The sequence below is a fragment of the Saccostrea echinata genome, unplaced genomic scaffold, assembly GCF_033153115.1.
Source record: "Saccostrea echinata isolate AGI-Se365-2 ecotype Australia unplaced genomic scaffold, CSIRO_AGI_Sech_v1 ptg000047l, whole genome shotgun sequence".
NCBI classification, from domain to species: Eukaryota; Metazoa; Mollusca; class Bivalvia; order Ostreida; family Ostreidae; genus Saccostrea; species Saccostrea echinata.
In genome coordinates, this window is record NW_026889796.1 from 3354241 (window position 1) to 3368344 (window position 14104).

Genomic DNA, 14104 nt, shown 5'->3' on the forward strand with positions numbered 1-14104 from the left:
CAACATTTTATAATATATAGTTGCAGAATGTTAAGATAAACATTTTTGCTTCAGTAATTTATAACAAAATATTGATCATTAAAAAGTTATAGATGAAAGACTTTTGGCCCTTCTGAGCCCCTAATTTGAGGGGTCCGCCCCTTTTCCTTGATATCAAATGAAAGGACTTCTGATTTTGAAGACTTTTTGTTCAACATGTTTTAACAAAATACTTCTATTTAAAATGTTATTATAAGAAATGTCTCTTAAATTCTCTCATAAATCACATCCTAAATTTCGACCCCTACCGAGCTTCCATACTTCACCCTTTCGGAAAATTTGAAAACCAAGATGCACATCTAGAACATGTCCCCTATCACCACTAAAAGTTTCAACACTCTAGCATTTGTCGTTGAGTTTTTGTGCAGACACAAAGTCTATCTAAAAATCGATCAAAGGGCGATAACTTCCGACCGGAAGTGATTTTTCAAAAACTGAAATGCCATTTTAAACCTCTGATAGCAATGCATTAACCCTGAAAATTTGAAGCAAATCGATCGAGCGATCTCCGAGAAATCTTCTGCACAAAATCGGTAAAGAAAATAATATTCTATACTTATAAATTAATAAATTTTGCAAATAAACTCCGAAATGGGTGCACCAGAGTTCTCACTTACTCCTCTAAGAATACACACGATACAAGATGATGTCCGTAAACTATATTTAGATTTCACTTGCATTGTAAGTATCGTACATTAAATTAAAAGTCTACTTTTATTTTCTATAAACAGCCATGAAATAGCAAAATCGTGAGTACGGTGGCGTTTCCGGTTGGCGGATCTAAGTTACTGGCAATTTTTAATGAAACTGACAACAAGCAATCGTTTATTTATTTCATTAAACGTCATTACTGCATTATTCAATCAAAACTTGATTTAAATGACATAAAAGAAATAAGTTGTGATAGCCGATTAAAAAGGGAAATGTGCAAATGATTTTCGTCATTCACCGATCGTAATATTGACGGAAGCTTCTAGAACATCATATAGCATCGAGCCCGATGTTAAAAAGAAAAAACAAAAATAGCTTTTGTGTGAATGATCATTGAAATAATGGTAAATCATTGATAACACTGTAAGTTGTGAATATATTTATATATCGAAAGACTATTACATACATGTAGTAGGTTTTCCTAATAAATTTATCGGCAAAATTTGTATATATTCCTCACTGAGAGCATCGTGTCAACGAACCCGAAGTACAATTTGTACTTCGTAATAAACTTGCTTACATGAAAAGAGAATATCAATGAATAGGGCATTATTCAAATACAATTATGTTGAATAATTTTGTGCTTTAATTAATACATTTCAGTTTTTTTTTTCTGAATACAGTCTTTTGTATCAAATACTCGGCCTATTCCAGTGGCGGATCCAGGAATCTTGAAAGGGGGGCAACCAGTTTGGGTGGGGGCCCACGGACACACCAAAAAAAATTTATCAAATTTTATGTATATTTTGGACACAAAACGGGAGGGGGATTGGGCCCCCCTCTAAATCCGCCAGTGTATTCATAGGGCGTTATATAAAAGCTAATTTTTACACAGGTACTTGGGTCTTGGATTATAAATATGTATACATGTACCTTATTGATATGTAAAAAAAAAAAAGGTAAGGTGCAGTTTTTACATATCAATAAGGTGCATACATATTTATAAACCAAGACTCAAGTACCTGTGAATTTTTTACCAAAAAAAAAATCAATTTTTTCAGTAAAATGTGCATATTCACTGCTTTTATTCGTGACGGAAATGAAATAAGAGCATTTGAAGTACAATATCCATAACATAGTATATACAATATCCGTAACATAGTACATTGTATATAACAGATTTCACAATAAACGTCAATTAATGATATTGTTATTTAAGTTTTACGGGGGGGGGGGTTTGGAGACGTACAGACCCTGAAACGTGCTACTACCCCAAACGCACGCTGCACGAACGGTACACGCTCGCTACACGGTTTGCACGAAACGCTGCACGGTTTACACGAAACGTTACACGGTTTGCACGAAACGCTACACGGTTTACACGAAACGCTTTGCACGAAAGGCTGCATGGTTTACACGAAAGCCTGCACGAAACGCTTTGTACACGTTTCTCACACGCTTTGTACACGATTCTCGCACGCTTTGGCCTCGATCTGGATTTTCTATTCGGGATCTCTCGGACTTTATTTTAATTATTACGGATTAATCAAAGATTAGTTAAGGATTGCAATCATTCAGATTAAGTTTAGATTAAAACTCGCTAACCTTATCTATTAACAGATAAAATATTCAATGTTCAGTTGTAATTAATTAATAGTTGTCACTGAGTATGTGACCCGCGCGGTGAAATGCTTATCATCGTCTGTGTACAAACCTTTTTTCACTAGACTCTGAATTACGCACTGAAAAAAAAATAATTATATTTGTAATTCATAATCTTTTACAAAATTTAATGTTTTTACAATTATAGTTTGATATTTAAAAATGTCATTTTATTACTGATAAATAAACCCAGTTATTGATTTGAAAAAAAAATGATTAAATTGCGTATGATTTCTGTAAACGGATTTATTTTTTTTCCCCCTTTTTTAATTATTGATTGTTTGATACATTTTTTGATTTAGTTAAAAAAAGATAATTTCATTTGATTAAATAAGGTTCTGTTTAGAATTTGCAAAGGTAATAAGTAAACTGTATCAAACAGGAACATTGTGCAGGAAAGGGGGGGGGGGGGGTAGAATACCGAGATCTTACTGTTGTATCTTCAAATCTCTACATGGTTAAATATAACAGGCAGTTGTTACAGTAAGTATACCATCGGGAAAAAAATTATCATAGAAACAAGTCCGTTCTGAAAAACAAAAGGATATCCATATCCAGGGGGACCCGATACATGCAATTAATTAAATGCACATTATTCAGAATGGTAAATATATCGTTTCATTACAGAGTTAAAATTTAATTTATCATTAAAATTTTATATGGTAGAAAAGCCGGGGGGGGGGATAAGTATTGTAATTCTTTAGTTCTCTGTTGAGGCATTGTGTTTATAAAAACAATATACCCACCACCATTTCAAACCCCGTCTAGACAAAAAAAAAAAAAAAAAAAAAAAAAAAAAAAAAAAAAAACAATAATTATGTAATCAATAGTCGCGGCTCTTAACAATACCTTCAGTATATATGTATACATGTCCAATGTCCTAAAAACTAAAAAAAAAAAAATAAATATACTCAAGAACTGCGTGATTAATAAAACAACTAATGTATAATTATTCAGAATTTATTTCTTTATAATTTTATTCATGAATACACTGGCAAATTCATTCACTGTTTACAGACAATCGGATAAATTTAAGAAATAAGACCCACAGGTATTTATTTATACCCATTAAATACTAGTAAAAACGTTCAATTTCACGAATTAAAAATCAATCGTTATTGTCGGGTGTCATCGGAGCTATGATTGACAAGAGAGTTTCAGTCCCGGCACGCGGAGTCCGTGATCGCTGTTGTAAATGACCTTGATCATAGTCGTAAGAAGAGTGTTGAAAGCGTAAAGAAGATTCCAATATATTTTTAAGGGGTGCATCGGGCGCATTCCGAAAGAAATAATATTTTTTTAAAAAGAAAATGATCAATAAAACACTTGTTTAAAACAGAAACTCAATTTGTGTTTTCATTTGATCACCCCCCCCCCCCTCCCGTAAATATTTAACCCTGTATTTGCCGATGCATGTGGGTTATGATTCATTTATATGACTATTATAAATCAAACCAATTTTATGCATTAAAAAGACCAGAAATGACTCATCGTTTCAAAATTATTTGTATCACAATCTAGTAATATAAGAAAATTATGTTCGTTTATAAAGAAAATCAATTAACTGTGCTCCCCGGCCTATAATTCCAATACTTTACATTTATAGCAAAGCACTAAATTTTGCATTTTATTTTTCACTCCTGCAATATCTATCTATTATTTTGTATTAATCATCGAATCAAATGAATCAAATACCTTGAAGTTTATGTGCATATAATTAATTACTTTTAACACATATTCTGTCCATCGTTATCGAAATAAAAAAGAAAGAAAATCAAACAAATATGTAATACATTACCGAGTAATTTTATTTTGTTGTTTCCGTAGTATTTTTTTCACCCTTAAAATGCCGTCAGTATATATCCGAATAATATGGATACAACAACACAGAATGACATGTTGATACATTGATAGCCATATTTAAAATAAAAGGACTTCCGAAAGAATCGTACACGTTTCTCACACGATTCTTGCACGAAAGTCGCACGTTTCTCACACGGTTCTTACACGAAAGTCGCACGTTTCTCACACGCTTCTCGCACGCTCGCTACACGGTTTGCACGAAACGCTTTGTGGCTTACACGAAACGCTGCACGGTTTACACGAAACGCTACACGGTTTGCACGAAACGCTGCACGGTTTACACGAAACGCTACACGGTTTGCACGAAACGAAAAGCGCACGAAAGTCACACGCTTTTTTGGGGTAGTAGCACGTTTCAGGGTCTGTACTTCTACTTCAAGCGGGATTTTGAACAAAGTATTTCTTCCTGCTATAAGCCTGTAGGCTGTCAGTAGAAACTACAGTATATATATTATTAGATTTTTTCTGTCGGTAGTGGTATAAATTCAATTCCCCGCGCTTGCGCGGGATTTCATCTAGTAATAATAATAATAACTAGAGCAAAGCTCATTGCAAAGCAACGAGTAAGTCTTCCGACGAACAACGGACGTCGAAAGTAGTATATTGAGAGTTTTTTCTTAATAATGATAAAATTTTGGCGAATTTCTATGAAATGGACCAAAAAAATCATTTTTTCAAAAACTTCGGCTTTCAATGCGGACTTTTCCGGCCGTCAGGACGTCACTTCCGGTTGACGTCGAAAGTCTAAAAGCCATAAAAAACCTATAAACTCAATTACAAACCATTTTATATCATTTTTAATTATTTTAAACGAAAAGCTTTATTTTCCGACTATTTCCGGTTTAAACCGGAAGTATATTCAATGGATGGTTTTTGTTGTCTATTATACATTTGAACTTAAGTTCTTTATGCCTTTATTCAAAACTGTTCAATTTTTTAAAAAAAACCGTAAATTAAATATTACTTCCGTTGTCGACCGGAAGTGACGGATACAAAAACAAAAGGCGTGATACACAACTCAAAGAAATGTTCTATCATCTCTGAAAAAAATCATGATTCTATCTTGAGTTGTTTTAAGAAGAAGCGTGGACAAAATGACAATTTGAAAAATGAAAATCAAACAAAAAATGCAATCGGAAGTGATTTTTCAAAAAATGAAAAAACGGTCTGGAGATATTATAATGATGCATCATCCCTGCAAAAATCTTTGAAATTGGTCGAATAGTTTCCTACAAATCGGGTTTACTATGAAAAGGGAATAATAATATTAATAGGAAACAGAAGAAAAACAGTAAGGTCTTCCGAAGGAAGTCGGAAGACCTTATTAAAAAGAGAAGTGAAAAATCAACAGTAGAATAATAGAAGGGTCTTCCGCAGAAGACGGAAGACCCTAATAAAAGTGAAAAAGAAACTGAAGAATAATAGAAGGGTCTTCCGCTGAAGACGGAAGACCCTAACTAGATACTCGTTAGTAGTGGAAAAACCAGGGTTCTACGCCAGTATTTTACTATAGCGCCTCTCCATAGCGCCTCCCTGAGCGGGAGGCGCAGGAAATGACGTCAAGATGGGCGGGGTATTGAAAGTTGATGGACAAGACCCTCCCCTTTCGAAGGTCGTGACCTACAATCCCCCCCCCCCCCCCGAACAATGACTGTGCATTGTTCGAGAAGACAATGGGAGTGTGACAACCCCAAGGTTATGACCTAGTTAAGCTATCATCACCCTCATACTAGGATTTGTTGGCGATAAAAAAGGTGAACTCCTATAACGGTATTATTTTACAATCTTGCATTTATTCCTTTTTCATATAAAAAAAATAATCAATCAACAGTCATAAGCTCTGTGATATACTCAGGGCTTGTTAGTTTACTAGAGCGCCTTCCTGAAGGGGAATATGACGTCACAATTAGATTAAAGAGACGCAAAAAAAAAAAAAAAAACGGACCAGTCATTTGCGTGCAATTCAGTAGTATGGTTACCTTTATGAATGAGGTATAATATCCATCTACAGAAATGTTCATAGGTTTTTCTTATACAAAATGTATAATAACCCGAGCTGCAGTGATCTCTAATACTTTTGAATATTTTTCAATAAATAAAGTATAAAAGAGGTCATTATTTTGCCAGACAAGTTAAATAAATTCACTTAGTCAAGTTCTGAATACATGCATGTAACGCATTGTCCCTTGTTACTGAATAAAAAAAAACACGTATTCTTTAATGATACCTTTATTGATAAAATGACATGCATACAGGACTTTTCATAATAAATTACAAAGTTTTAAAACTGTGTAAAAGCGTGTACATCATCAGCATTAACCCATGAATTGAATTTAGAAGGCCAGTGTAACCATTTAACAAAATATTGTTTATTATGTCCACGTCCTTTTGATTTTAGTATCTTCTCTACTTTGAATAAATCGTCTTCCCTCGAATCCACTTTCTGCAACTCTGGTTGGTAAAAAGTTCCTTTAATGTCTTCGTTTAAATAGTCTTTGAGTCTGTATATTGGGATTCCTCCTCTCAAACGCCTTTCTGATATAAGGAAAATTTCTCCAGACCACTTCTCATCGTATTCACGGGTAAAGATGTTTCGCAGATGGCTGATGCGAACGTGGTCCCCGATTTTAAATTTAAAGGGTTTCCTCACTCGTTTAGTTTTGAACGGGACGGGTGTCTTCTTGGGCCAGTACATCCTCCACCACAAGTTTGTTTCCTTAGCCTTGGTCACTTTATCGGGAGGCATGCCAATCGTTCTATGATGTGTTGTATTGTAATTTCTGGCAAAGTCTTGTAGTTTATCTAGGTAACGATAAGATTGTTTAAAGGTGATATATCGATATATTTTAGCCTTAATCGTTTTAATCACCCTCTCTGCATAATTAGCCTTGACTTCAGTGTTCTGGGCATACAAATGATCGATGCTTTGGTCATTCAATAGTGTATTAAAAGCTCGGGATCGGAATTCCTGTCCTTTGTCTGTTCGTATTCGTGTAGGACGTCGACCTTCCTGAAGAATGTTTGCAAAGGCTGAAGTGACGCTTTGACCTTTTTTGTCCTTTAGGGGGCGCATCCACAGAAACTTGGAGAAGATATCAATAACAACGAGGACAAAAGCAACCCCATCGTTTTGCTTGGCATATTTGGACATGTCCATGAGATCTGCATCCCACTGATCATCAATGCCAACGGTGATAACTTTATTTCTTTTGAATTGCCTTCGAACTGGTCTCTGTAGACTGTACGCTTCTTGTCTCTGCAACCATTTCCTGATCTTATATTTGCTCAGGACGTATTTTCCTTGTTTGCGCACATATCGATACAGTTTGTCTGGTCCCGAAAAACTCCCGGCATTAACAGGGTCGAAATACACTTGCTTGAGATAATCCTCCCAAGACATATTACCTCCTTGAATGACGACTGAGAAATGGGTGATACATGTGATCCTCTAACAAATATATACTCTTGGAATCACATGATCAAGAAGAAAATGGTTTTGTATATATTTCCACAAAACAACACATCTGATGTATTTCTATATTTTATTTATACAAGGTTACATAAAATACAATCATTTTATAGAAATGCATAAGAAAATAAATTCTTATAAAACATTGTATTATGCATCAGTTTTCAAATGCAATCTATTGAGTTAAACTGTTTACATTTATATCAAACATCACACTTGTTTTATTATTTCTTTTAATTTATTCACACAATAAACTTGCAATGTAACATTATAAAATATAATATTGATAAATGAATATTATAAAAGCAGAGTAATTTTGCAACTTTTTTTTTCTCAAAAGTTAATTAAGCATTTTCCTCAGATTCTTCACTGTCGTACTCTTCATCTTCATTTTCTGAACCATCGTCGGTCTCCATATCACTCTCTGTGTCCCACATTTCCTCAAGGACAGGGCGATTCTTATTCAAAGCCATCCTGATGGCTTTACGCTCGCCATACCCCTCGGACAGGAAATCTTTCACATCATCCATGACCTTTGTGTGAATGAAACCGTTTTGCAACTGAAGGATATACAGGATGAGTTGTCCATACTTTTCTGAGAATTGCTTAAGGTCTTTGGAGCTCATTTTTTCCTCCGTTTGAACTCTGGCGTCTTCTCTTGATAGACCTTCTTTAATGTATTTATCATATTTCAGGTCCCATAATTTTTCGTTATCTTCCTTAGCCCTCTTCATGAGAAAGTTAAAGACTTCGTGTTCGCGGTCATCTTCTTTATCTACTTTGATCTTCTCTTGTTCGAATGGGATCCAATTTGATTGGTCCTCCTCCATTTCTGCATCGTTCACCTTCCTTTTAAGAGGAATGTTTTCCGGACACCATCTTTTTACGTGTCTCTGCAAGTCATGCATGTTTTCGAACACAAGGCCACAATCGTCGCAGGAAGGCATTTCTTCAGAAAGAAAGGTAATTTCTGTTTGTTCTGAGGGTTCCCAAAAATGAACTGTGGAAGGTTGCTCGTGCTTTTGGTACGTCTGAATGTCAGGCGTGTCCTCACGATAATGAGAGATGTGGTCTGCGTCATGCGATTTTAAAGGAGTTAAGACGTCTGTGCGCAGACGCATATGTTCGGGTGTAGTCGGCTTTAAATCGATCAGTAGGTACCCATAAGGCTTGGAGACGGCTTCTTTAAAATGTCTCAACAGGTGCTGGGGATTATCAGGATACATCTGTCTAGCCAAAGTCATGACTTGCTGTCTGTCCACGGGGTTATTAAACAGGACCAGATAGTGGCAATTTCTTCTCTGGGTGGGATCTTTGTTATAGTAAAGATTTTGATTGATGGCCATAACGGACATATTTCTGTGATGACTTCCATCCGTAAATAATTCGTTGATTCTGGAATCCTTGGCGGTCGTAGACATGAGATCGTCTAGAATCACAAGATTCCTCGTTCTGGGATGAATGAAAGATTCTTGATCCAAATCTAGAGGAATGCCTTGGATAAACTCCACTTTTGGGAAAACCGTTCTCTGGATAATGGCATACAAAGGTTGCCACCGCTTATAGAGCCAAAGAATGCGTTCTGGAGGTGGGGAAAACATGGTCTGGCAGTGTTGGAGTAACGTTTTAACAAAAAATGTTTTGCCACAAGAGGTAGGTCCCGAGACGTTGGCCGTAAAAGGATGCAGAAATGTAAAGTCCTGTGGTAGTGGTGGTGGTGGTGGAGGAAGCGATGGTGGTGGTGGTGGATGTGACGGTGGTTGTGGCGGAAGTGGTGGCGGTGGAGGTGGTGGTGGTGGCTGTGCCACCACCTCCTCCTGTCGTCTCATAGCACCATGTATGTTTCTCTCATGCCGTTTCAGTGCATCCTTTCGGGAAAAATAGCCTTGACAATCAGAACACTGAAACATCTTCACTCTTTGCAGTCTTTGACGTGAATGACTTCCAGTCTGCTTTCTACTTTATTGTATATTCTAAGTCACGTGATCTTTATTTACACCGGATACTTCCAAAAATCAGTCTTAGATTCCGAAGATTCCGGAATACATGACTCCGGAATCCTCAGATTCCGAAACCCTTGGACTCCGGAACCCATGGACTCCGGCGCGGAGCCCCCGGGATCTTCGGGATGAAATCTACATATCTAACATTGGCTCATGGCTGCTTCTTACAAAGGCATTATCATGCCAACTTCTTTGTCATAAAAAAAACAACAAACAACATTTGATGTTTTATCTTAATTTATTTTTAATAATTGCACAATACAGTGTTCATCTATTTAAATTACATACATTTCATTATAACAAAAATACATTAAAATCTTTACATGAGTGTTTCCGTCTATATATTATCTTTGTTAATAAGCTATCAAAAAGTATTCGTGATTATATGACATATAATATTTATAACATATAAGAACTTTTGTTTACAATAAAATATATGGATTGACATCATGTAATGCTTAAGAATTTTAACATATACTACAGGGTAATGAATGAATTATCGTACAAGAAGTCCCTCTATGATAATAGTACATTACAGTTTTTGACACCGCCAGTGGCCGTGTGCAAGAGTTTGTATTCCATCCTCGAGAATGAATCGCTTGTCGTCATAAGCAGATAAAGTCGTTTTATTTAACTTTACAGTAAATATATCATGTTTTTCTGTGCGGAAGAGAGTCATTGACTCCATTTGTGTCTCCCTATTAAAAAGACACTGCGTGTACAGGTCGTGACGTAACTTAGAGCGAATGACAGCTTTAGATACACCTTTAGCGGTTCGTTTTTCTGTGTCGCCGTGGCTCATGCTATACATTTTAGATCTCAAACCTACGAATTCCTTCACTGGAACAGATTCGGTCTCGTCCTTCATTTTGCCAATTACTTTCTTGTTGGTCGCATCATACAAAGGATGTTGTTTAGGATATGCACTGAAATCAAATAAATTTTTGTCTTCTTCCAAGTCACGATAGAGATCTTCAGTGGCAACATCGTAACAGAGAGAATCCGTGTCTGTGAAAAGAAGTTGTGCTCTCGGACCATACTTTGACTTCATGTAGTTATAGTGAAAGTCAAACATGAGGGTCTTTGACAGGTCTAGAATGGAAAATCCCACATAGATAGGTCAATTCAACACAAGTTTCTGTTTCATTAGTTCGATGGACGCCAGATCTTCGTTGAAAATTTTAAAGGACTGAAATAAAAGAATGATAAAGTACACAAGAAAAGGATATCAAAATAACAATGGAAAACTTTTTATACAAGGGACTACAAAATTTAACATCACAAAACATGCCATTCAATACATATATCATTGTATACAGAAGGTCCCCGATAAATCTATTTTACCTTGAATTCTGGTTTCTTTGTGAGCTTGAGTAGCCTTTTTTCATGATGAACCAATTGGATATCCACTCTCTTTCTTAAATTCTCCATGGTCTTCCCAAACACAGAGTTGTTCATGAGTTTGTAGAAATCCTTTTCAAATTCGTTTTTAGCTTCCTTCCGCATACTTGTGTTGAAATCAATGTAAGATTTCAGCCACGGGCTTTGTTGGAATTTAAGTACTCGGTGGATTTTAGTCAGTTGCAGACCCAGAGACAGATACATCTGAAGATTTCGGTAATGGACCACGTAATTCTTCTTGTCATAGAGGTTAGGCACCAGTTTGCTACAAGCAATACCTTTCATTCCAAGATCAGCCATTAATGACTGGTGGTATGGCTATAACATTTCTGGCTGGATTTCAAAAGGTTCAGGAGCTAAAGGGTAGTCGTTGTGGCGGTCATGGAGATGTTGCGGGTATTCCAAATCCACCTCTAGAATAAATCCGTGATCATCATCATCAGATACTGAGGTTATGTCAAAGTCAGCCAGGTCTTCTTCGGGTAACCATTCTAAGTCATGAGTGGGTAGAGATTGACTCATGGCCCAACCATAAAGGTTGTTGGCATCCAGATAGATAATGTAATTTGATGGCTTTTCTGGGTCGTAACCATCCAGGTAGGAGTTGTTGGCCTTGGCATAACGTTTAGTGATTGTGGATATACCACCTCTCAACCCCTTTTCGATGAACAAGTGCATGTCTGGATCAGTCAAAAGTTCCAGTTCTACTTCTGTCCTTTTCAAAGCAGCCTGCCAGGCAAGTCCAGGAGAAGTATAGAAGTGGGCGGGATCTAATCCATATATACCCAGGCAAAGATTTCGAAAATTTTCGAAAACGTCTGCCAATAGATGGACGTCTGTTTCCATATAGAGGTCATGGTATTGACCCAAATTTTGAATTCTCAAGGTGTTCCACACTGTCTGGGCATGAACATAATCATCTTCCGATAGATGTTTTTCGTCTAGATCATTGTAAAAGGCATTCTGCGGTGGAAGAGACTCTTCTCTGAATTTGGAGAGCGAATTCATGTATCTATATGGATAGACACCTTTTCGACTGAGCAGCTGCATTTTCTTATTTTCGTTCCCGGGATGCGTCCCATGAACGTAAGAACTTAGGTGCTTGAATTTGTTTAAATCTGCTGTAGCTAAATTGTTAACAAGTTTCTCCAGGGATGTGGGGAGGAACTGAAACGAGTCGATAAATTCGAGTTTCCCCAAAGAAAAAGATATATATTTCTCGTGATTTTGAGGGATGCAGTTAATTCTTTTGTGTTTCATTTTACCAATTGCCGACATGATGAGGTGGGCATCGTATCCTCTCAAATTGTGGAAGAAAACAGGGATTCTCTCCCTTACTTTGAAATTAAGATTGCAGGTATTATGGGCTGCTCCCCGGAATTTGCCAGTGATATGGCAATGATCGCGGACGACCTCTCCAGTCAAGACTTTACTGCATATGCTACAGACCGTGGCGTCCTGGGAAGTTTTTTTGTCTTCATCCGTCATGACCATTTTCTTTGGATTGCGGAAACCATGAAGAAGACGCTCCTCCAATCTGACCATGTGCTCTACGAAGACTTCTGCGGTATTGGGACCTCTGTAGGTCACATGGTTTTCTGTGAGATCATCCGTAATACCTACGACTTTGTACGTAAATCCAGAGGGTATATGTCTTGCCAGCTTAATGGTAGAAGACCTTTCTGGATTCGATTGGCAACCGTATTGTCTCTCGAGTATGCACTCAAAATCAGCATATACGACAAATGGGACCTTCAGTTGCTTGGACAGATCTGTGTACCGCAACCATTTTTCTTCCTCGGTGGGCATTTCAGTCTTTTGAGCCCCATGGATTCGACAGTAAGGAAGATGTCTGTTTAACAGTCTTTCTTTCGTAAACCCATGCAAACAGTAATGACAGTAATAGTACTGATTGCTGTCTCTGGTTTGACCTGCTAACAACCGGTTAAAATGTTTAATCCAGCAATAGTGCGATTTGTCTCCCTTAGATAGAACAAGGAGATTCACATGACGCACGTCTCTTTCTTTCGTTAGATGAAGAGGATAAACTTCTCCCTTTTCGTAACCAAACACGTTGACAGACAGGCAGTTCCTTTTCTCAAATTTGGGGATGTCGGTAAGGCGGACAGGAAACGTAATGTTCGTGAAATCGAGTTCTTCTTGGTACTGCTTATAGGTGTTCATTCTGTTTGGGTGTCCATGATGTCCTGCGGTGGGATAAAGGGCTGCTAGAATCGACCACATAAAGCATTTGTCGTCTGTGTTTTGAACGTTAACGATGACTTTCTTTTTGGCTAGTTTTACTGGGAGGGGAAGAAAACTGGATCCTTTGATGGGTTGATATTTCACAACGTGTACGTTTACTCCCAAGATTTTATCCAGTGACCAGCTGCTTCCCTCCCTCTGAAACTCTATGATGGCGGTAAACATCTTCTTGATGCTTTCTTTTATGGCCATGTCAATGTCTTCACTTTTCAAAACAATATGACATCGGCCGTGGAAGTAAGTCTCTGTTACCTCGACCTGATCTGCCTTTTTCTTGGAAAATCTGACCTATGTATATATTACATTAATAGTGAGTTAATTCATTTTTCTCTCCCCTTTAAATTATGTTTTATATTGTTACAAAAACAATGCTTTCATAGTTTAAGATATACTAGTTTTTCATTTTCAATTTTTTAAAATCTTTAAAGGTTTTTTTCTAACATTTTAAATAAAACCTGTAAAGTTGAATAAAACTTGATTCTTTGTCTCTTGTTTAGTGCCTCTTTCAATACTAATCTAATTTTCTACTCGCGGGATTTGAGAAAGGTTAAGGGGTCGAATCTGGTTTGATCGTCGGCTGGTATTGTCATCTTCATGAGGTTTCCGCCGATAGCCTCTTCCTTGGTGATACAATCAACCGTATTTTCGCCAATTGCTGGGTTTTCTGAATTTATTCTCTCTTTGATGTGCTTGTTTTGCTCGCCATTTCCACCTCCGACTTGATTCAGTGTAGGTATCTCTGACAGTGGCG

The 14104-nt window shown here is 37.0% G+C and overlaps 1 protein-coding gene across 1 annotated transcript; it reads right to left on the reverse strand.

The window, feature by feature from the left end:
- Window positions 1–11406: 11406 nt before the first annotated feature.
- Window positions 11407–13545, reverse strand: LOC133202895 (uncharacterized). Its single transcript, XM_061338760.1, has one exon. It carries the CDS (start codon window positions 13543–13545, stop codon window positions 11407–11409), a length of 2139 nt encoding a protein of 712 aa, XP_061194744.1.
- Window positions 13546–14104: the final 559 nt, after the last annotated feature.